This window comes from Ascaphus truei, chromosome 7 (assembly GCF_040206685.1).
Source record: "Ascaphus truei isolate aAscTru1 chromosome 7, aAscTru1.hap1, whole genome shotgun sequence".
In the NCBI taxonomy this organism is placed as follows: domain Eukaryota; kingdom Metazoa; phylum Chordata; class Amphibia; order Anura; family Ascaphidae; genus Ascaphus; species Ascaphus truei.
The window spans coordinates 48,497,884-48,519,788 of NC_134489.1; the positions used below are offsets into that span (position 1 = coordinate 48,497,884).

At 41.0% G+C, this 21,905-nt stretch overlaps 1 protein-coding gene across 1 annotated transcript in view; it reads left to right on the forward strand.

The window, feature by feature from the left end:
- MOB4 (MOB family member 4, phocein) overlaps nucleotides 1-21,905 on the forward strand; it is a 30,660-nt gene that overhangs the window by 6,328 nt on the left and 2,427 nt on the right. Inside the window, exons 2-7 of the mRNA XM_075608331.1 lie at nucleotides 5,669-5,731; nucleotides 8,109-8,209; nucleotides 10,251-10,293; nucleotides 13,049-13,135; nucleotides 17,408-17,487; nucleotides 21,260-21,371. Of these exons, the coding sequence (XP_075464446.1) occupies nucleotides 5,669-5,731; nucleotides 8,109-8,209; nucleotides 10,251-10,293; nucleotides 13,049-13,135; nucleotides 17,408-17,487; nucleotides 21,260-21,371 (486 nt within the window). The remainder of the gene's footprint in view (nucleotides 1-5,668; nucleotides 5,732-8,108; nucleotides 8,210-10,250; nucleotides 10,294-13,048; nucleotides 13,136-17,407; nucleotides 17,488-21,259; nucleotides 21,372-21,905) is intronic.

Below are 21,905 nucleotides of genomic sequence, written 5' to 3' on the forward strand. Positions count from 1 at the left end.
ACTTTTTCACCAAGGTTTTTTCACTGTATATATTCACTTAAAAATTAAACATTATTAGTGTGGTGTGCACCACAAATGTACCTTCTGTGGATGATCTTGTGATTAAGTCACAATTTTCATTCAATTGTTAATATAATTGAAACACTTGATTGACAAACACTCGCCCAGTCAGAGGCCCCTAAGGAATGCAAAAGAATCAAAATATTTGCTTTTAGCATTGTTGGTTTAGGGAAAACAGTTAGATTGTTTAATTGTTTATGTATAGGTGTTTTTGGCTGGCTTTGTGGAACCTTTGGTTTAGAAAGATTTCTACCCCCAGTACAATCATAGTTCGACCACTTACACCAGTGGTCTGCAAAGTTTTCAGTACGTGGGACACATCGTATATTCTACACATTTTCGCGGCCAAAGAAAAAAAATCTCTTTATATATTTTATGGATGAGGTATTTTTTTTTTAATTTGGATCTTTTTGGGGTATTCAGCATGATATGATTCAGATCAAAAGAGAAATGTGACAATTATAAAGAGAGGATGCTGTGCTTACACTGGGAAATTATATATATATATATATATGTGTGTGTGTGTGTGTATATATATATATATATATATATATATATATATATATATATATATATATATATATATATATAGCTGCGGGCCGGATAAAATCTTGTGGGGGGGCCTCATGTGGCCCCCGGGCCGTAGTTTGGAGACCTCTGACTTACACCAATAGATGCTACCCAGTTCCCAAAGCAGCCTCAATTTTCCTACTGAGCAATTCATATAACTTTTAATCATGGGAATGTTTTTCAGCCTTTGCATTTTCCCAGTTTACAGATATGGTATTTTGGTTTCTATGGTTTTTTCTTGACAGAAGCCAGTGATCAGCATTTCTTTTAGGATAAAGGAAGAGTTAGGTGCCTTATTTCAGAATATGTTAAACTGTAGGGCAAAGCTTTTTGCAATTTGTATTAGCAGTCATATGATCCTGAAGCTGGAACGTCCATGACCCTACATTGCCACATACATTGCAGCAGTAAAAGAGTTCAGAACACTGGCCAACTCTCACTATTTCTGTTCAGCTTAAAAAAAAATAATGGACAATAAAGTAATCCTAGCAGCCCTCTCTCCCATTTCATGGATACTAGATATTTGAGAAGACTGTTTTTATTAGTATGTTCTTAGGTATCCATGTATCGCAACCAATGTTGCCGTTTCGCTGACTGCAAGAGAGATACTTTTATGATTTGGAGATGCTCAATAGGTACAGTTTTAGGCCGCGTTTATAGTGACGGCGATGCTGACAAAATCAAATTGAAATGACTTCCAGCGATCGCGACCAAGTCGTTGCGTCACGCTTACTATAAGCGCACGCGATGGCATCAATGCGTTTGTTTTGGCGTGACAGCGCGTCGCTGTCGCCGGCACTATAAGCGTGGCCTAAAGAAGCAATCCGATGTAGCTGCACAAGCTTTCGTAAAGAAATTTACTATGTTAATTGTTCTTTCTTAAATTTATTTAACCGAGCTAACAGCAAAGACAGCTTTAAGGAATTAATTACAAATTGCATTTCTTAGGCTGCGCTTATAGTCGTCGCCGCTAGCGAAAGTTGTCATTTGCTTTCCGGCGACGTCGTGGGCGAACAGGTCTCTGATTGTTCCGGGGGTTGTCACATGTGGCGACAGCCTCTGAAAAATCAAATTTGACCAGCTTCAGAAATTTGCGTCGCACTTACAATAAGCGCACGCGACGGCGGCAATACATTTGTTTTGCCGCAACGTTGCGTCGCCGGCACTATAAGCGCAGCCTAACAGTGTAGCATGCAGCAATATACAGTGCAGCCATGTTGGACTGGTAAGATTTTATCTACTTGTATAACCAGCGACTTTCTATTGGTGACCCAGTAGCCATACTTGTAAAATGTTTGGGTTACACTGACACAAACTAAAATATCCCAGGAACCACATTGCACTCTGTAGCAATCCATAGATCACCTCCAAGGACACCCTGTTTCAGGTACAATAATAAAAAAAGGATTAAAAATAGAGAATACTGCTTTAAAGTTGGTTTATGAACACGGTGAACGGAGACTTGGGAGGGGTTTGATTTTCTCTGACTACACCTTTTTTTGAACGAAGGGTAAAGAAAACACTTCATTAACAAGTACATCCGCATTCAGAGGCCTCTAAGGCTGCGCTTATAGTGCCGGCGATGGCACACTGCGGTCGCTGGAAAAATCAAATTGACTTCCAGCGATTGCGAACCAAGCCGTCGCGCCGCTTCTACTATAAGCACACGTGACGGCGGCAAAACACATTTGTTTGCATCCTTTTTTTGGTGTGCACGACCCCCTCTTGGGTAATAGAAAGGGCACATGGGGGCAAGTGGGAGTTTGGCAAACAGGGAGACACCCATATTAAACACAGATAATACTAGAAAACTTCTAAAGACTAAACCCAATTGGCGTAGAAAGGCAGGAGCAGATCAGATAATAGTACAGGCTGAAAAAAAAACTGAAATGTATGCTTGCTAATGCAAGAAGCCTGACAGATAAAATGGATGAGCTTGAATTAATAGCTACAAGGGAGCAGTATGATATAGGCATTACTGAAACATGGTGGGATGGAACTCCTGCCTGGGCAGTTCATTTAGAGGGTTATTCACTTTTTCAGACGGATCGAGCAAAGAGAATAGGAGGTGGAGTATGTTTATATGTTAAACCGGATCTGAAACCTATTATAAACCTATTATTATAAGGGAAGATGTTTATGAAAGGAATTATGAAAATGTAATGACCTTGCGGATAGAAATTAGCAGTGGATGTATAATTACAAAGAAAATGTTTGTAGGGATATACTATAAACCAACAAATATCTGAGAGAGGAAGCCAAAATACTTCGCAAAGGGAGAAGGAATCAAAACTAGGTCATGTTTGCATTATGGGTGATTTTAATTATCCAGACTGGGTCAATGCTATTAGCTTGCCAATGAAAGGAAGCAGTTTTTTGGGTTTGCTTAAGGACAATTACATGACCCAAATTATTGAGGAACCAACCAGGAGGGGCAATACTGGATTTGGTAATATCAAAAAATGTAGAAGCAATAACAAATATTCGCCCGGGAACATTTGGGTAACGGTGATCATAAAATTTCTCATTTGAAATAAATGATCAAAAAACATATTACTTGGGTTCAACAAAGACTTTAAACTTTACAAGGCAGATTTTAATAAACTAAAGACTAATCTACAAGGAATACATTGATTGGGATGATGTTTTTGCAGGGAAAAATGTGGAAGACAAATAGTCAGTCTTTTAAAAACATTGTTAGCAAAGCACACCTATCAGTGTAATGAATATAAAACAAACAAGTCTAAACCAATGTGGCTAAATAGGTAGGGGAGGAAATGAAAAAGAAGAGGCAGGCATTCAGATTCTTAAAATCAGAATGGATTTGTGCATTATACTGTGTGACAATTATAAGGAATGTAACAAAAGTTGCAAAAGGGCTATCAAATTAGAAAAAATGGATAATGAAAGAAGGATTGCAATAGAAAGCAAAAGCAACCCCAAAAAGTTGTTTCAGAACAGAAAATTTAGAAAAGAAAATAGAGGACCCTTTCTGTGTGAGATGGACAGGCAAATTATTGGAGATAAGGAAAAAGCAGATGTATTAAACAAATAATTTGCCTCTATTTAGGCAAACCAGGGAAGAATTGATTTCAATAGTAGTGCCACAAGAGGAAGCCACAACCTCCTATATTAACGAACAATTGGTTAACTGAGGAAGAAGTTTATAGACGGCTTGATAAAATTCAAGTAAATAAGGCACCTGGCCGTGATGGCATACATTCAAGAGTTCTTGATATGCGAAGTTCGGTAGCCAAACCATTTAATTTAATATTCAAGGGCTCCATTTACACAGGTTCGGTACCACAAGATTTGTATAAAGCAGACGTGGTGTCTATATTTAAAAAGCGAGCTATATCATAACCGGGGAATTACAGACATGTAAACCTAACATCAATACATTCAGGAATACCTAATGGAAAACAAAATGATTAGTAATAGTCAGCATGGCTTTATGAAGGATAGATCATGCCAAACTAACCTTATTTGTTTCTTTGAGGAGGTAAGTAGGAATTTAGACCAGGGTAATGCAATTGATGTGGTCTACTTAAATTTTGCAAAAGCTTTTGATACGGTTCCACACGAGGTTAGTGTACAAAATAAAGCAAATTGGACTCTGTAAAAATATTTGCACCTGGATTGGAAACTGGTTGAAGGATAGACAAAAGAGAGTTGTAATAAATTGAACTTTTTCAGATTGGGCTAGAGTTGTGAGTGGAGTACCTCAAGAATCGGTACTAGGACCCCTGCATTTTAACATGTTTATTATTGACCTTGAGGTTTGTATAGAGAGCAAAGTCTCCATCTTTGCCGATGACACTAAATTGTGTAAGGTAGTAGAATCAGGGTAGGATGTAATTTCTCTCCAGAAGTACTTGAATAGACTGGAGACTTGGGCAGTTAAATAGCAGATGAGGTTTAATACAGATAAATGTAAGGTTATGCATTTGTGAAACAAGAGTAAACAGGCAACTTACAAATTAAATGGGGATAACGAGTAGCTACATGGCTGATAAATAACACATCATACTTGCAGACGCACTTACCAAAATGCCCTCCTACTGTCTCTGTACGTTCTTCCTACCAACAAAATTAGATTGTAAGCTCTTCGGAGAAGGGACTCCTCTTCCTAAATGTTACTTTTATGTCTGAAGCACTTCTACCCTCTGTTATTTGTCATTTATTATTTGATTGTCACGTATTACTGCTGTGAAGCGCTATGCACATTTATGACGCTATATAAATAAAGACACATACATACATACATACATACATACATACATACATACATACATACATACATACATACATACATACATACATACATATATATATACATATGGAGAATCCTTGTTGGAGAAAGATTAAGGAGTGCTTGTAGACAGCAGGCTTGGCAACAGTGCCCAAAGTCATGCAGTAGCTGCAAAGGCAAACAAGATCTTATCTTGCATTAAATGGATGGGAGGGAAGTAAAAATAATCATGAACCTTTATAAAGTATTAGTTAACCACACCTTGAATATGGAGTACAATTTGGGTACCACTCCTTTACATTATGGAACTAGAGACAGTGCAGAGAAGAACCCCCCTTTTTTTTAAATGTGGGAACAGCTGTGACACGTCCCATTGGTGACCACTGCCATGGGGACAACCAGGAAAATAGAAAATTGATACCAACTTACTGTCATTTTCTTTTCCTGGAGTGTCCTTCCATGGCATAGCTCATCAATTCCCTATGAAAGTTTAGATCCAAGATATTAATTTTTCTAGTTATATAACTTCTGTGAAGCGCTATGTATATTAATGGCGCTATAAAAATAAAGACATACAGTACTATATATATTCAGCTTTTGTACGGATACTACCTCAGGAGGAAAGGAAGGGCTTTTTATGGTCCTCCCACAGGTAGATTGTCCTGTCTGTCTGTCTGTTTGTCAGTTTTGCCATGAAAGGACTCTCCGGGAAATAATTACGATAGGTTGGTATCAATTTTCTATTTTCATTATTACTAATTTTTTTTTTTTTTTTTCTTCTTTTAGGATTTTTACAACTGGCCAGATGAATCTTTTGAGGAGATGGATAGTACATTGGCTGTTCAGCAGGTGCGATACTTAGCAAGGACATTTAAATACATTTATCACATAGTCTCTAGGTGGAAGACGTTTAAATTCTACATGCAAAAGTTTTATTTTGTAGCATGGCATTTTAAATTGTGTTCACTTTTCAGTAAGTATATTAATGTTGAATAGGGGTTACAATGTTCATTTTATCCTAATAATGGGGACTTGATTAAAAGCAAGTGCTTAAAATAGTAAGTATTTTGGTATTGTTTTTTATTTTATTACTTGTTCTGAATCTGCTTTATTATCCCCTGCCCCCCAGGTTCCCAAGATATTTCATTTTGTGTGTGTGTGATGGTGTATGACCCAAACAAACTGCAAATATGGAAGTGGAGTTACTAATAGAAAGTAGCAATGACGTTGCACTATTGTTGCAGCTTTATATTGTCTGCCCCCTGATTTTATTCCCGGACCTAAAGGAATGATCTCGGGGAAACCTGGAGATCGAGGTTTGGCTCACCCACAAATTTGGCTCTGGGAGCACCCCTCCCCCCTCCCGGTTCAGGTAATTAACACGCCTTCCCCCAAAAGTAAAGGTCCGCACTGCTTTAATGTAATAGAAGAAACTATAGCGCTGAGGTAGAAATAAGTGTAAAATATGCCTGAAAAAGATCCGTTCAATGAAAAAAAAAAAAAGTGTGTAAAATGAAAAAAATATAAGTGATAAGTTGCTCCTAAATGGTGTTGGATTGCACTCGCATATGGTCTTTAGTGATCTTAAATTCTAAGAACCTTGGAAAATACACTGATCTTACATTTTAAGATCTTTAAAGACCATATGCAAGTGCAATTTACCACCATTTTGGAGCACCTTATCACTTATATTTTTTCATTTTACTCACTTCTTTTCATTGAATTGATTTTTTTTCCAGGTGTATATGACACGGTTATCACTACCCCAGACCAGCTTGCGCTGTAGTTTCTTGTATTATCTTTCCAAGCGGCCCAGAGACCGTATCAATAAGCTGCATCTGGTCCGAGAATTTGTGTGTGTATTTATTCATGAATCAAGTACAGCTCAACCCCGTTACAACGCGAATCCGCTTATAACGCGATGCCGGCGTGGCTCCAACTTTTCTTATTTATGAATACTTTACAACACGATTATTGGTATCTTAAATACTTTATTGTACAATGCATACAATTGTACATTATTTATAACGCAATGTGATTCTTTGGATCCCAAGCACAGCATTCTAAGGGGGTTGAGGGTTTATTTTTTCAATACGTTCGCCAACTATCTCTGGTGCAATATAGAAGTGTAGTTCCTTTTGTGCTCTTTTCTGTTTTATAACTGCTTTAATCTAACTGGATATAAAAGACAAACCATCTTGTAATGTTTTTTTCGTTTGCTTATCTCACAACCATTGGTCACAAGGTTAATAGATCAATAAAGCTCAAAAGTACAGCATACATAGAATTGTCAACTTAGCGTATGTACAGTACTTCGACAAAACAAAAGGGATTTTTGATACAACTAATAGGTTTTAAAATGTGGAGAGGGAGCTGCAGTAAAGCAAACCTTAAATATGTAATAAACAATAGAACTGAAACTTTACACAAAATAAATTAAATAGAAACAAATTCAAACATTTTGCCTTGTAAAAACAATAATCCTCCCCAGAAGAGGACATTGCCTTGCTGGTAATGCACATGCCAGCCTACATGTTATACCCTGATTTTAATAAATCACTTCTATTTTAGCACTATTCTGCGATGCTTTCATCGAGGATATATGTTTTGTGAAATACAAAAAATGTGAATCACAATAATCCACAGACAAAGTTAGCTTATAATAGTAATGATCCTCCTCGAACAGAGCATTACCTGGCCATTACTGGCCTTTCCTAAAAGGAAACTCCTAGGATATTAATGACAAAAAGTCAGACCAATCTTAATTGGGTATTCTGTTTTAAGCGAAAGGCACTGGGCAAACACCACTGACTGCTTATCTTGTACTTCCAGTTACAACCAATTAAAAAAAAAATAGAAGTGATGCATAATTTCTTATGGATTTCCACCTCTTGTCCAGTCACAGGCAGGAGATAAAGTTCATGTAAGGGGAGTATGAAAACTAAACAAATTGTGGACCGATAAACACCAAATTCAAATCCATTGTTAACCTTGGTAAACACAGATAAAAAATAAACAGCAAAAAGGAATCCCTAATTGTAATTTATGGTAAAGCATATAAGGCAATGGTTGCATTTTCAGACTGTAACAGAATTGGGAACTGCAAAGTAGGCAATTGTGCAATAATAATTTTTAGGTTATATGAATAAGCGGTAGATGGAATTTGAGGGTGGGTGTGCTTTGGAAAATCGAGTAATATTGATTAGTTTTTATTTTTTCCCTGCAGTATATTCAGCAGAATATAAGAGCAGATTGTTCAAACATTGACAAAATTCTGGAACCCCCCGACGGTCAGGATGAAGGTGTATGGAAGTATGAACATCTTCGGTAGGTATTCATTACTCATGCAAATGTACGTAACAACTTTAATGCCCTTTTGACATCAAAGGCCCCCTTTTTTGTGTGTGCTGTTTTTTGATGGCAATCCAATAACAAAACACGATCTGAATAGTAAAGGAGAATCTCCTCTTCTGCTCGTGTCTTTTCTTTAGTGGTGGGATGCGAGCATGTGACTGCTAAACAAGCATTTACATGGTTGCAAAGCTGGAAGGTCTGTAGCATTAGGCCGGTAGTGCGCAAACTGGGGGGGGGTGGGGGTGCTTACAGAAGCCCCGCGCTCTTCCCCAAAGTATTTTTTAAATAAAATGCTGGGGGAGCACGTGCGGCCTCAGTAAGTTCCCTTAACTGGTCTTCGGCGGCTTCTGGCGAGGTGTTGCCATGGCAACGCAGTGTCAAATTGTGACGTTAGACGCCGGAGAACAGGTAAGGGGGGCGCAGACTGAAGTTTGCACACCCCTGCACTAGATAATAAGGTTAATACACTAATCTTCCTTTGGTGCCCAAGCTTTTAGCCACAATGCTCTCACGCTTTGAAACAGTCCGCCTCGTGCAGTTCGAAAGGCCCCCTCTCTGGATATTTATAAAAAACAAGCTCAAGACGTACATGTTTACCCAGGTATTTAATTAATTAGCCATAACTTGTCCGACATTTGATAGCTACAGTATCATCTTTCCTTGTGTTTGGTCTCTTTCATATACTTAAATGTTTTCGTCTTTTCCCTTTTTTTAACTGAAGTGCTTTGAGTTCCGTTGGGAGAAAAGCACTATATAAAGTTTATTATTATTATAATCTCCTTTTTGGGGATGGGTGTTCTGAACCAAGGAATCTCCTACTATTGAACAGAGGTACTCAGGTACTCTACACTGGTAGACGCCCTACCTAGTTCAAACAATGTAAACATATGTGATCAGCAGCGTGGTTTGCTGCCTGATACAGGGTCATATTTACTAAGTAGTGCTAATCCAAAAGACATATTCTAGTGCTTAAAGACACTTTATGGCCTTTACAAGTAGACGGGTCATTATGTGTAGTCTACAGTACTGCTTGGTAAATATGGTTCACAATATTTTTTTTCTGCTCGAGAGGAGTTGCAGTATGTGTGTCCCTTAGAGCACTTAACGTAATCGCTAGCCTGGTCGTTTTTTAGAGAAAATCCTTGAGAGCTTTACACAAGATAATCACAGAAGAGAATGACTTCCTATTCTATTCAAGATGTCAGGCGCTGATCTTGTATTTGCTACACCAGAAATCACATGGTAGCAATACAGGAAAGCATGTAGGTGATGATACAGCTTCAATACTTGACTTTTGCCTCTAGTGTTCGCCCAAGGCTACAGTCAGGTCTGATCTTATGTTTGAGATATTAGATGTGCATTAAAGCCTCAGAAAGGAGAGACTTTTATTTACTGTTTTTTACTTATTATAACTCTTTCATTGGGGAGATTCAGGGGACTGAAGAGGCAGTAAAATGACCCTAATATTGGGAATCTGTAACCTAGCGGTGCGCAAACTGGGGGGCACGCCCCGCAGGGGGGGCGAGGCGGGTGCAGGGGTCCCGCGCTCTTTCCCCGCACCCCCCCCCCCCCACGGCATTTAAATTAATGCCGGGGGATCACGTGAGGCCTTTGCAACTTCACTTACCTTCTCTTTGGCGACGCGTTGGCAAATGACGCCGCGGGGTCATGTGACATCACGTGACCCCGCTACGTCATTTGACGGCGGGAGCCGGAGAGGAGGTAAGGGATGGGGGGCGCGAGCGAACAGGGAGGGAAGCAGGAAAGATTGTGCAGCGCTGCTCTAGCCCATAAGGGAATAGATGATATGTACAGCTGTTGTGTGACTGTGCAGAAGGACCTCTAATCTTTGCTTTTCAGGTGCATTACCCTCTTGCAGTTAAGGGATAATAGGCCAGTATTTTAATAATATAATACAAAGTTGCATTTTTAACTTTGCTGTTGGTAATAATAATTTTCACAAATCATAACTAAAATCAAAGTTTGAGTTTATATAATTGTGTTTATATTGCAGGCAATTTTGTCTTGAGCTTAATGGACTTGCTGTCAAACTCCAGGTAATTTTATTACCTTTCATATTTTTGAATCGGTACATAAATAATTAGAATATATTATCACTATTTTTTAAACCGGTTTATGTTGTGTGTTCACATGCTGCAAGAATACTGGTAATGAGTACCTTGTGTTGTATAGTAGACGTGAGCAAAATGGTTCATATATTTGTTACAGGTCCCAACAAAAAGGTTTAAACCTATTATTTCTCCTAAGTAGACAAGTACAGAAGTTGATTCTTAAAGAGGGGTCGAGGAGATTTCTAACAACCAAAAAAAAAAAACCCACAAAGAAGTGTGTGCACTAGCACCTCGGATCTGTGATGGGATTTATTACGTTAAGTGAAGTTGATTAGCATCTTCTTAAAAAAAAAGTTTGTTTCCATAGTAACCAATGCTTTAGTGGGTTTTTTTTTTTTAATGTAATTAATTTGATCTACAATTAGTTTGATCTACAGTAAATCACCATTGTTTGTTTTGCTTTTGTTCTTTGTTGTAAAGACATTTTGCTGCCAAAAATAAAAAGATTAAGGACAATAAAATATCTGATTAGGCTAGAATTAACCTAACGAATGTATCTTAATGGTACAATCCCTCATAGAACAAAACTGAACCAAGGTTAAATGTACCTGATTTAATATTTTTTCTTTTTCTTAAATCTAATTGCTATACACTTTTTTTTTAAATTTTCATGGTCAACAAATGTTTTTTGTTGATTGTGTTTAGTCCCTTAAGGCAGGGGTGCACAAACTGGTGGGGGAGTGACATTTTCTGGGGAGGTTGCAGCGCTTACAGAGTGCGTGTAGGGCACTTCACCGCTATCTGCAGTCTTCAGGGAGCAGGTTTTAGAAGTGGGGGGCGTGGCCAAAACGGGTCTGGTGAGTGGGTTTATGATGTGGCTTTTACATTGCATTTTACAGACCAACCTGTATTTTGCTTATGCACGTTAGGATGTGATGAAGCTTACCACCAGTTAGTGAATACGGACCAAAATTAACTCAGTTAACTTTTATTTAGAGGTAGCTGCATTTGTATTCCATAGCCATGTTTAGGGCATCCCTGCAATCCCTTTACACTTGCGACATCATCTCCAAAAACCTCAGATAAATGCTGATGATGGCAGGAAAACCAGCAATTCTGGCATTTCATTCCTCCTTTCGTATTGCGAAACTTAGTCCTATAGATCCAGGTTTCCCGGCGGTTGTGTGCGGGAGAGTATCACGACTGCCAGACCTCCCTCCCAAGCCGCCTCCCTCCCGTAGTTCCAGACAGCTCCCTTCTTACCCTCCTCATTGGCTCCCTGCCACACCACGTGACGCGGCGCCGCTCGGGATCACAATCCTCGCGTATCCCCTGCTTGCTGACGTGTCACAGTGCGCAGCGAGCTTTTCAGCGAGGAGGGACTGGGGCCGACTCGGGAGGAACTCAGGAGCTGGTGAGTGACGCGCACGTGGCCGCGCGTGCCGTCGGATGCAGTGGGAACCAGGCCTTAGCTGCTATCTGAGTTCCCCAGCCCGGAGCCAAAACCCCTTCTCTCCTCTCCCCCCCGGCAGAATCCCGTCGCTATGTGAGGGCCTGCCTTTCACCAGACTTGGGGGGCAAGGCTGGAAAGGTTTAAAGCAACTGCGTCACGAGGGCCTATAGGAAGTAGGGGCGTTACCCATGCTCCTTTAAGTACAACTGAATCTGTAAAACTACAATCACATGAAAGCATGTTATGTATTAATGTTGTATTTAATCTATTTCATGGTTTAGTGTAAAATATTGTGATTTGTTTTAAATGAGCATGTCTGCTTGCGTGTGTTTAAAAAAAAAAATTCTCTAAACATAGGATGCAGGAGATCTCAGGAGCTACATCGTGTTAATTTCAGCTCTGGGAACTCCCTGCTTTCCTGAGATACGTACCTAAGAAGGAGCCGTCGGTAGCATTCCCTCAAGGGGGAAAGAAAATGGCATTTAAATCTCCTGCATTCGCTGGCCAATAGGAAGCTCGATGCCATCCTTCATGGCTTCCTTTTTAGCCTGCGTGACACGGGTATTTAAACAACCAGGAAGTTCCGGCACCTTCCTGGGTAAGTATCTCGAAGCATTTGGTCCCTGCAGCTGAAATAAATGCGTTTCAGCTCCAGAGACCTCCTTGCTTCCCACATTTTTGCGTGTGTGTATACACACACACTACACACTACACACTACACACATGACTGCTCCTTTAAAACACGCTGTACTGGTTTATAATCTCTCCATTCGTAGCAACCTTACAATTTGAGAGTTGGATTTTGTTCCTTCACATTCGACACTACAGACACATTTACTGAACTGACATTTAAAGCAGCAATTCCCTTGCTTCATCATAAAAATATTTTTTTTCTTTTTACAATTGTGAAGTCTCTCCTCTTGAATTTAGTAATATAGCCCTTTGTAAATGTTGTAGTTGCATTCTGGAGGCATCAGTTGCTAAAAATGACCCACGTAAGGAAAGAAATGGCCACTTTCACCTACAAAATAAAATAGAAGACGTCAGGGTAACAGCTAATACCAGTAACATGATAAACGGGTGAAAACTTGGCAAAAAGTTTCATTTTTGAGAACATGACAAGCAAAAAAATATATCACCAAGTTTATGGTATACTGCGTTAAAATGTTAAACTGTACAGAACTTCTTAATGTTGCTCCTCTTTGTCGAATTTAAGTGATCGATTCTAATGATAGTTACATATGCCACAGCTGTATTTATGTACTAAACTATGATTTTACATTGCAGACTGAATGCCATCCTGATACTTGTACTCAAATGACTGCAACTGAACAATGGATATTTCTTTGTGCAGCCCATAAAACTCCAAAAGAGGTAAGAAATGTTTGCATTATCTGTCATTTGTGACCTGCAATTAGAAGGAAACAAATTATTTTCTCACACTTGGCTGTGAACTTAGAGTAAGGTCCCCAGAGCTGAAGTTTACAACTTTTAGCTCCACTACCCCAAATTACCTGTGATACTTTTTTTTTGTAAAATAAATAATATATATATTTTTTTATTTTTTTTTAAAGCGCCCCAACAAACAAATTTCAAAAACATGCATAAACAAATTTGAACCAATGCAAAAATAACTTAACTTTTCCTATAATAGGTCCTCAACCACACGTGTTTTGAGATTGTAGAAAATAGCACAGATACAATGACCCGGGTGCAAAAACAGAACGAGAAAAGAGGGACATAGGGTAGTGCGTCCTGACACACAATACTCCTGCTTTCAAGATAAGTAGTGCGCTCACATTTAGGCTGCGACCACTGTGCCGCTGAACGCGCTCATGCTTGAGTGGTGACGTCATCAACTCTTCGAGCATGAGTGTTCGGCTGTCCGGCAATTTTTTTTTTTGTAAGTGCGAGCGTGGGGGGCAGTGACTGGCGCTGATTGGCTGAGGTCATGTGATGCTTCAGCGTGTCTGAAACACAATTTTATCTGTCTCTGCATGCACCTAGCAACCGTGAGGGTGCGTGAGCGTGGCCGGACAGATTAAAATTCATTGTGCCAAGCGTGGTCAGAGGCACAGTGGACTCGGCCTTAGATGTCTTTAAACTTGCATTTATCCAAAGCAGTGCATCTGGAACTGCAGCAAATATGGACACCGGAACTGGTACTGGGTCGTACTGCTCCTCACTCTCCCAATCTCGTGTCAGAAGACCTCTCAAGATAGAGATAAGGACCATTGTAGAGCCTCAAAGATTTATTAAAACAAAACGTAATATTGCACTTGCATATCAAAACAAAGCCTTCACCCTATGTGCATCACCTTGGCTTCCTCAGGGATTAATTAACCCCATTAACCCATGAGGAAGCCGTTACGTTAAACCAAGGGGCATTGTGGTGCGGTTTTGCTGGTAGATGGATGGAGTAAGGAAAGACACTTTCATTTGATCGTGGGTCATCCGCGTGTGACGGTAGGCGGTAGCCAGTCTTCATAATAAAGTTGAAGCCCGACTGGTTACCCTTGAAAACTTTGGGTCCCTGGCAGCTCAGTAGCACCATAAGCCAGGGACAATGTAATGTGCCATGCAATGTAAAAACATGACCTGTTTTTAGGCTTTACCTGTTCCCCTTGCCCCAGAGACATTAAAACTTCGGGAGTGTAAGTTTTAGGTGGAATATTTTGGGTCGAAATGTATTCCTTTTGTTTGCAGGAGTTTGGGGGACTAAGTTACCGGAGGTCCAGTAATTCTCCCTGACGTGCAGACATGATTTGCGGGTACGCGGGGTGAATTACACCAGGGCTCTCCAGTGTCCCCCAAAATCCTGGTTTTCGAGCCCAAGTATCCCAGACCCATTTTCCTCACAGGTATAAGGTCCCCCAAGTCATATTCTTTATTACAACATGTTTTATAGTGTTTTGTGCTTTTTGTATAAATATCTATGCTGTCAGCCCGGGCATCCACATAGGTGCCGGGATGTCTCTATAGACATTGGAGTTCAAAGGAGAGAGGATGTCCAGAGGTGAGAAAAACATTTGGTGGGCGAGGAAGGGCGATTTTGCCAGGTCCGGAGAACAAAGGGCACCCTGTGGGGACACCTTTTGAGTCTGCCAGACCTGATGGAGCCTGGCAATGGGTTAGCTGGGGGAAGATGGCGCTCGTAGGCGTGTTTCCCATTGGCTAATCCGTATTTCCTGCCCACCCGTCCTCTGACGTCAGCCAAGAGACGAGCCCCTGTTTCTATTGGCTAGTGGGAAGGAATTCCCACACTCTGATTGGTCGTTCCTCCTACTTCCATGTTAGAGAGAACAGCGGAGTGTATGTAAGGAGATGGCTGCGAACCAGACGATCTTGGGGCTTGAGTAGGTGGAGTGCGGGCAGGCTTTTCAAAGTTGCTCTGTTACGAATAGCAGAGCAACCGGCTTAGACTCTGCAAGGCAGGCTTTCCTAGCTTCAGAAACTAAGTCAATCGCCAGGTACAAGTTCTGAAAATAGAACGTAGCGGTCACGGCTAAGGTTTTTAGCCGAAAAGAGGACCAGGAAGCTGGGAGGGATTTCCCGGTTAGGGTAAGCCTTCCGTAGCAGGCGCTCTGCATCTATTTGAGACTAGTTTTCACCTCTAGACCCCACCCAGTTAGTGTGTATTCGTTCTGTATTTTGTATATTCATTGTGTGTACACGGGTTTACCCGAATAAACCTAATTTTATTCCACTACCTTGTTTTGCCTATTGAATGATCCCTGTTAAAAGATGTTAAAAGTCCTGGTGACACCGGCCACTAACTGACATCATTGTGACGGTGAGCCAGTCGAACGCGAGGATCTCTGTGTCCAGGATCCAGCACACCAGGACACAATAATTGAATAAACTAAAGTTTATTCTGGCAAGCCTGAACATGCTCAACCGTATCAAATGTCTTTGCAAAATCTAGGAATTTTGCACCAGCAAGTTGTCTCAGTTCCATTCCACACTGGATCTCATTGCAAACTTTTAGCAGGGTAGTTTCCGTGGCGTGTTTGGGGCGAAAGCCAGATTGGAATTGGCTAGGGAAATTTGTCTTGTTATAGTAATCGCTTAATTGGGAGTGAACACATGTTTCCATGACTTTGGATAGTATTGGGAGAAGAGAGATTGGCCAGTAGTTTGAGACAGTGTTTTTGTCCCCACTTTTGAAGATTGGGACAACTCTGGCAGTTTTCCAGGTCTTAGGGATATGGCCTGCAGACAGACAAATTGACTAGGGAAGCAATCGGTTTGGCAATGGCTGGGGAACCAAATCTTAGGAACTTAGATTGCAGTAAATCAGGTCAACATTGGCTGCTTAGTTTTAATTTGAGGAGCACTTGTGTAATCTCCTCTTCAGATACTGGGACAAATGGAAAATTGTGGCAGTGTTGGGAGAGGGTGGGGCTATAGGGGTACTCTAAGAATGAGGTTCATGTTTGTGGTTTGGGTTGCGTTTTACTAATAAGTTAGTAGCACACACCACAAAAGTATTAATTGCAAATGCATTCAATGTCCGTGGGATTTGTCAGAGTAATATCCTCCTTAGTGATATTACTTGGTTGTTGATGGTTAGAAGGCTGGAATATATTGTTGATAACTTTCCAGAAGTTAGCTGGGTTTTATGTATTCTGGCGAAGAGTGTCAGAGTAATATTGTGCTTTTGCATGTCTTGTTTGCCTTGTGCACATATTCCGCAGCCATCTGTAGTTATGATCCTTGGTAGTGCCAGTTACTTTGTAGTTTTTCCACAAGGCATCCCTGAAATGGTTTAGCGCTGTAAGGTCAGTTGTAACCCACGGATGGTGGGCCCCGGTACTCTAATTCTGCGCAGTGTACATGGGTATCACAGAGTTTTAAGAACTCAGATTGGAAATAGTCGAGCGCAGAATCGGGTCGGGAATTAAGTCGATTCTGTGCCAAGGGCTGTTGGTAAAGTCATCCAGAAACTGTTGTGGGTTAAAGTTTCTAAATGTTGTAATGAGAAGAACTATAGGGCTTGATTGGGGTGGTTTAATTTTCCTTACACAGTACACTATTGCATGGTCACTGAAAATGTCAGGAAGGATGCCACATGATTGGATAATGTTTCACTGGGGTTTTTTTTTTTTGCCTTCCTCTGGATCAAAATACTGTGAATACAAATGTAGGATAAGTATCGGTCGTCTAAATTTAGAATAGGTTGGACTTGATGGATGTACAGTGTCTTTATCAACCTCTTCTACTATGTAACTAATGTATATATCATCCTCCCTTATTTCATTGTAACTCTTAAAATTTAAATAAACCGCGTTTTTAAAGAAGAAAATAATATATTGGTGAGCATCCCTTGATCGGTGTAAACATTGAAATAATAGGGTGGACATCTTCATTCTGCAATTTTCAGCATCCTTTTTATCCGTTTTAATAACTGTTTGATATCTATTGACCTATTTAAAAAAAAATGTGGTTGTTAATTGCATTGCTAGTTATGTGAAAGACTGTCATTGGGTGCATACAGTGTTTTATTTCAAACTTTAGTAACCGATACAGCATATGGGCATTAATGCTGATTCAAATTAATTTGTATTGTGTCAATTAAATGTTCACATAATTGTTGGTAACATGCAGGTTGCTATAAAATCTCTGTTCCATTTTTTCTTATTTCAGTGTCCTGCTATAGATTACACTAGACACACACTTGATGGTGCTGCATGCCTTCTGAATAGCAATAAATATTTCCCAAGCAGGTAAGTTAGTTATTTTAATTTTGTTACATAAAGCTTGTGTAGACTTCCAGACATACTGGCTAACATTTAAAATATCATTTTAAGAATATTTCTGATTATTATTCAAATTAAGATGTATGTGTCTCAAAATGTATACCTCCCTCTGACACACTTTTTCCAATGTCACTGCTAATGACCTGTCATGTTAATGTCTTTTAAACCTCATAGTTAAAGTCGCCATTCTTTTCGTGAAATACTCTCCTTTACACAGCCTGTATCCAGGTAGTATTCAGTAGTAGGCCCCATTTATACTTATTAGCTATTGAAACTAGACCTTGGTGATGTCGCCAACTTACAAGCAGGAATCTGTCTTGCACAAACTTTATTTTAAGGTGATGGTTCTCTTAAGTTAAATTAAAAAATTTTAGAAAAGGAGCTGTGTGCCAAGCACACGTGTTATAAGTGAAACTTCTGTGTGTTTTGACACTCAAAGTGTTTCATGCCATAAATATAATTGATAAAATACATTGAAGTTTGATTGTGAAGGCACATACAAAGTGTGTGTGTGTATATATAGAGACACACACACACACACACCGTAGACTGCATTTCCTGGGGCCCAGGACAACAGTTTCCATTGCCCCCCACCTCCAGTGTCGGCGGCCTTTGCGAGACTCCCCCTCTATCTCTCACACCCCTATCTCTCCCCCTCACCCACACACATAATAATACTCCACCTCCATACCTGTCATAGGAGACCAGGCATTTACACCTTCTTTTTACCAGGATCATACATTGAGTAAAACATGTAAAGTGAAAAGTCATACATACAATGATACACAAACTACATAAGAAGAGACACACTTACTTGGGAACTGGGGTAAAAACTAGACTTTCCTAGCTGTATGGCACGCTAAACAAGAGTTTTTCTCTTACCGGGACTTAGCCCGAAATGTCCTGGAACTCAAATCGGCATGAAATTCCAGACGGCACCGCTCCCTTCTCTCCGGAGGATTTGATTTTTTCTTGACCGGGACTTGGCTCCAAACGACCTGGAACTAAAATCTGCTTGAAATCCCATCCCAGCCACGACCGCTATATTCAGTTCGCAGAACTTGGCCGCAAAAAGCTGGACTTAGAAATATTCCGGGATGGTTTTTCTGAAGCCGGTGCCTCTCTTATTCAAGCAAGGGCATCTTTTTTCCACATTCAAAAACTCCGCCGCTGTTTTGGCGCTTGAGAATCTGACTGATTTGGCTGAGGGGATTCTTATAGCATTCTGGAGTTCACTCACAAAATACTACAGCCAATCACAGCGTGGGAACTTTTGTTCCAGCCAATCGGAGCGAAGCCGGTCCTGTGAAGCCGGGTAAGCGGGGATTCTGAATCTGCCAAAGGACATGCACAAGTTTGCCACCTAGTCCCTTGCTATTCAGATGCCACCCGCTGGGTCGGGCTCCTCCAAGTCTGGTGGGGCAAATGGCAGTCTGGACGATTTCCATTCATCCCAGGACGTGGGTACCTGAGCCCTTCCCTGCTACCCAAATGGTCTTCACACCTCAGACATCCTCTGGTTTCTTTCAACTCCGATGTCCTCCAGACTTACTGGCACCAAACTTGTTCGTCCTGAAAGTCTGTCGGAACTTTGGTTCTGAAAGTCCCAGCTTATTACCGTGCACAAAAGTATACCTTAAAGAAAACACAATGTTAATAAAAATATACTTTTACATGTCCTAAGTCTCTGGGTTTGGGAGAATAGAACAGAAAGCTGCACTTTATTTTCTATTAGCCTATATTCCCCACACACTATTTTATAGACTTGAACTGGACTATGAGTCCCCTCACAACCTCATCTACGTTTGGAGAATCCATGAACCCCTATATAGGTTCTGGGTGACCTGGGCAGTAACTGGGTATCCCCCTTAACCTAGGGACCCCTTATAATTACAGGGACACTTTACATCCATTTTCACCATTTACCTTTCTGGGCTATGCTAAAGCAGGGGAACCCTAGCGGTGAGTCGCGCAAGTGTTTTCACGGGGAGATATTGCCGGGACTATGTGCCTATATGTATCCAGGAATCAGACCTGATTTCCGGATACATTTTTAAGGGAACCAGCAACTCGGGACCCTGACTAGCTAGGCACATTCTGACAACAATTCCTCCGTAAAACCCCCTTTGAAAATTCCTGCTTGCTGCCATCCCTGGAAAGGCAAAAACACAAAAATTCTTTATTGTTGTACATTTACCGTATGCAAGTACAACGGTTGGGCTCAAGAGCTGACACTCTTGAACCCCAAAACATAGATCAGAGGTAACCAAACGGGCTTAACCCCACACCGCATCATCCTCTTTCCTCCTACCCCCCCCCCCCCCCGGCACCTCACATCATCCTCTTTCCCCCCCCCCCCACTGCATCTCACATCACCCTCCCCCCCCCACTGCATCTCACATCACCCTCCCCCCCACTGCATCTCACATCGCCCTCCCCCCCACCTGCTTCTCACATCGCCCTCCCCCCCACCTGCTTCTCACATCACCCTCCCCCCCTGCATCTCACATCACCCTCCACCCCCTGCATCTCACATCGCTCTCCCCCCCCTGCATCTCACATCGCCCTCCCCCATCTCACATCGCCCTCCCCCCCACACCTGCATCTCACATCGCCCTCCCCCCCCCCCCCCACACCTGCATCTCACATCCCCCTCCCCCCCACCTGCATCTCACATCACCCTCCCTCCCACCGGCATCTCACATCACCCCCCCACCTGCATCTCACATCACCCTCCCCCCCACCGGCATCTCACATCACCCTTCCCCCCCCCCCCCCCACCTGCATCTCACATCACCGCCCCGCACGCACCTTGTGTACCCTGCCTTCAAGCTTCCAATCTTTCGGCGTGAGTCCTACACAGGAGACCGCCCGTAACAGCAGCGGTGAGAGGCCTGCTGCAGGGGGTAGGGGGGGAAGCTTGAGCGCCGGCCGTTACTGTGCTCCGGAGGGGAGTGGGGGGGGGGGGGGGAAGGTGTGTGTGAGATCCTGCTGCACCACCACATGCGCAGAATACAAATCAGTCACTTCTGTTATTTTTTTCCGTGACAATTTTCAGGTTTTTTCCCTATGACATTTTTTTGGATGGCACTGCCACGAAAGAAGTTTCACTTCAAAAAATAAAAGTGAGCTGCAAATTTCACCATGAGCAAAAAAGTGGTTGGTATCGTCCACTTGACTCCTTATATGCAGACTTTCTAAGATTAAGTCCAAGGGCCCCTATTCAATTTGCTGTGAAGCAGTTTTCTCCTTGCTAGTTGTGAGCCCTATTCAGTTCAGCCTTACAACTTCCCATGCACGGTGGTGAATCGGGGCCAAAGTATGGCAAAACAAAGGTGTTCGTGAAACATGAGAACAATTTAATGATCATTGAACGTGCCTGTAAAAAAGTCTACTTTATTACCTAAACTGTGCATTATTGACTTTCCTTGGGATCCATAATTGCTCCTGGCATACCGACCCTCAACTTGCAGGGAACGTCATCAGGGCAGCCTTGGGGTTGGGCATAACAAAAAAATGTTTAATACGCATTTTAGGTCACATTGACTCAAATGTTACAAACCTACATATGTTTGGCATGTTTGAGCCAATATGTGATCTAAAATGTGTATCTAACGTGCATAATGCTTTTAATTCTGTTTACTCCTTAGCACATAAAAATCCTTCATAATACCATTTAATTGTTAATGGTTTTTTTTGTAAATTAACATGCGTGATAAATATACTATTATTTTCACAGGGTTAGCATAAAGGAGTCTTCTGTTGCCAAACTAGGATCAGTGTGCCGTAGGATTTACAGAATATTTTCACATGCCTATTTTCATCATCGCCAAATATTCGATGAATATGAGGTAGGTATTTACATGCCAAATGTATTTATATTACTAATACTAAAGAGGATTCCAATTTTTAAATGGTAGGCAAATCTATTGGCAATAAAAGCCAAAGCAATTCAAGATTCAGGTCTCCCACGTTGTTGCTGAAGGTCTTTTTTACCACACAAAACTAGGATGTTTTCTATACTGTACACCTCTAGTGTTTTCCCGCTGTGATATTGCTGGACTTGCGTGCATTGAAGAAGCTTGTGTTAATGGAACTTCACTAATGAGACTATAAATTATGTAGGCAGACAATTCTGTGCTTCCTGGTAGGGTGAAGCAACGTATAAGCAGCAAACCCGTGCATGTGGAGACTACTGCAGACCTTAGGCCTATTTTTAAAAAAAACTATAGGAAAACTTTAAAATAAACTTTGTAATGAGCATCACATTGTACTCCTTTTTCAAAGAGTCATTTTTTGGAGGAACTGTGCTTTTTAGTTGTAAATTGTTCAATTCATGTTTATTTTAATATTTTATAATTTATGCTAACTTTGTTTCCATGAGA